This window comes from Colobus angolensis, unplaced genomic scaffold (genome assembly GCF_000951035.1).
Source record: "Colobus angolensis palliatus isolate OR3802 unplaced genomic scaffold, Cang.pa_1.0 Scaffold21, whole genome shotgun sequence".
In the NCBI taxonomy this organism is placed as follows: Eukaryota; Metazoa; Chordata; class Mammalia; order Primates; family Cercopithecidae; genus Colobus; species Colobus angolensis.
The window spans coordinates 5,801,852-5,803,900 of NW_012115266.1; the positions used below are offsets into that span (position 1 = coordinate 5,801,852).

At 65.1% G+C, this 2,049-nt stretch overlaps 1 protein-coding gene across 1 annotated transcript in view; it reads right to left on the reverse strand.

The window, feature by feature from the left end:
• The window catches only part of RPS6KA4 (ribosomal protein S6 kinase, 90kDa, polypeptide 4), a 12,443-nt gene continuing 10,394 nt past the window's right edge, over nt 1-2,049 (reverse strand). The window contains exons 13-16 of the mRNA XM_011942579.1: nt 1,459-1,906; nt 972-1,131; nt 632-795; nt 1-95 (exon numbers count right to left, since the gene is read on the reverse strand). Of these exons, the coding sequence (XP_011797969.1) occupies nt 1,022-1,131; nt 1,459-1,906 (558 nt within the window). The 3' untranslated portion in view covers nt 1-95; nt 632-795; nt 972-1,021. The remainder of the gene's footprint in view (nt 96-631; nt 796-971; nt 1,132-1,458; nt 1,907-2,049) is intronic.

Below are 2,049 nucleotides of genomic sequence, written 5' to 3' on the forward strand. Positions count from 1 at the left end.
GTGGCGCTCCGCAGCTTCTGCTTCCGCCGCTTGGCCAGGGGTGCGTTCTCCACGCTCTTCAGGAAGAAGCCCTCCCGCTTGCCCCGGTTGAACGCCTGGTAGGAAGGAAGGGGTGATCACGTGCCCCCACCTCCGCCTGACCCCGGCTTCCAGATCTGACTTTGACCCCCATTCCCAGACCCTGCCTCCAGCCGCCTAAGTCAAGGCCTAGGCCGACAGGGCCTTGGCCTCCAGACCGACCAGAGGCCGGATTCGGTTCACCTGACGGAGTCTCGCTCTATCGCCCAGGCTGGAGTGCAGTTGCGTAATCTCAGCTCACTGCAACCTCCGCCTCCTGGGTTCAAGAGATTCTCCTGACTCAGCCTCTGAGTAGCTGGGATTACAGGCGCAGGCCACCACGCCCGGCTAATTTTTGTATTTTTAGTAGAGACGGGGTTTCACCATGTTGTTCAAGCGGGTCTGGAACTCCTGACCTCCTGATCCGCCCGCCTCAGCCTCCCAAAGCGTTGGGATTACATGCGTGAGCCACCGCGCCCAGCCGCACCTCCCCTTTCTGGGCTCCGATGGCCCCGCCTCCCCAGACCCCACCTCTCGAGGCTCCGCCCACCCCTTCACGGACCCCGCCCCTTACCATGAAGGTGGCGTTGAGACCCGAGCGCACTGCGGGCCCAGAGGACTCTAGCACGTCGGGCGTCCGGAGCGGGGGCGAGGAGCGCGCGCTGCCGTCCTGCAGCCACGAGCTGTCCCGCAGTCCCTCGAGCTTCAGCCGCTTGGCGGGGTCCACAGTCAGGAGCCCTGGAGGCGGGGCAAGGAAGTGTGGGAGGAGCCTGGCGTAGAGGCTGAGCCCCAAAGAGATGGTAACAGCTCCACTCTCCTCCCCTACCCATCCCCAACCAGGACACCTGACCCAGTGACCATCTCTGTCCAGCGTCCCCCTCCCCAACCATGATCTGTGACCTCCAGCTCCGCACCTCGGACCAGCTCCTTGGCTTCCTCGGATACGCCCTGCCAGGCCTCCCCGTCAAGGGAGAAGCGCCCCTCGCGGATTTTGCACATGATCTCGGCCGCCTGGCTCTGCCCGCCCTGGCCAGAGGCCCCCTGGAAGGGGACCTGCCCCGACAGCATCATGTACTAGGAGGGGTGAAGGGAAGGTGAGACCGGCCCAGGCTGCGGGGCCGAGGCTGACCCCTCAGCTCCCACAGAACCACTCACCCTCCCCCTTAGGAGCACTCCTGAGACCCACGCGTAGTGAACCTTGACTTCTAACCCCCAATACCCGGATGTTCCGACTCTAGCACCAGAGCAACCCCGCCTCTGTATTTGAACCACCCCGATCCCAGCCTCAGACGAAACCCAGCCGCCCCCACCAAGATGACCTCTATCCCCTCCCTAGTGCTGCTCCACACCAGGAAGACGACAGAGCGACCCTGACCCCGCCTCGAGGACCGCGTCCCATACCAGAATGACACCCAGGCTCCACAGGTCGCAGGACTCGTCGTAGCCCTGCTGAGCCAGCAGCTCGGGGGCAGCGTACTGCAGCGTGAAGCAGGGCGTCTGCATGGGCACCCCGGGACTCTGCGGCCGCAGCCGCGCGAACCCGAAGTCGATGATCTTCACCGGGGCCCCGGGCGTGTCGTCGGCATACAGGATGTTCTGCAAGGGCGGCGGGGTGGTGGTCAGAGGCAGCCCCGGACGCCACAGCCCCGCCCCGCCGCCGAGGCCGCTTGCCTACCTCCGGCTTGAGGTCTCGGTGCACCACGCCCGCCTCCTCGTGCATGAAGCTCACGGCCGACACGAGGCTGCGCAGGATCTGGCTCGCTTCCGACTCACTGAAGTGCCGCTTCTTGCGGATGTGCTCCAGCAGCTCCCCACCCCGCAGCAGCTCCAGAACCAGGTACGTGTGCAGCTGCGGGCGGCGTGGCGGGCCACGGTCACCACCTGCCCACGACGGTGGGCCCCCTCCCCGGCCCTCGGGCCCTGCCCAAGTTCAAGCACCCCCTCCTCAAAATCCTTTTTCTTTCTTTTTTTTTTTTTTGGAGACAGTCTCGC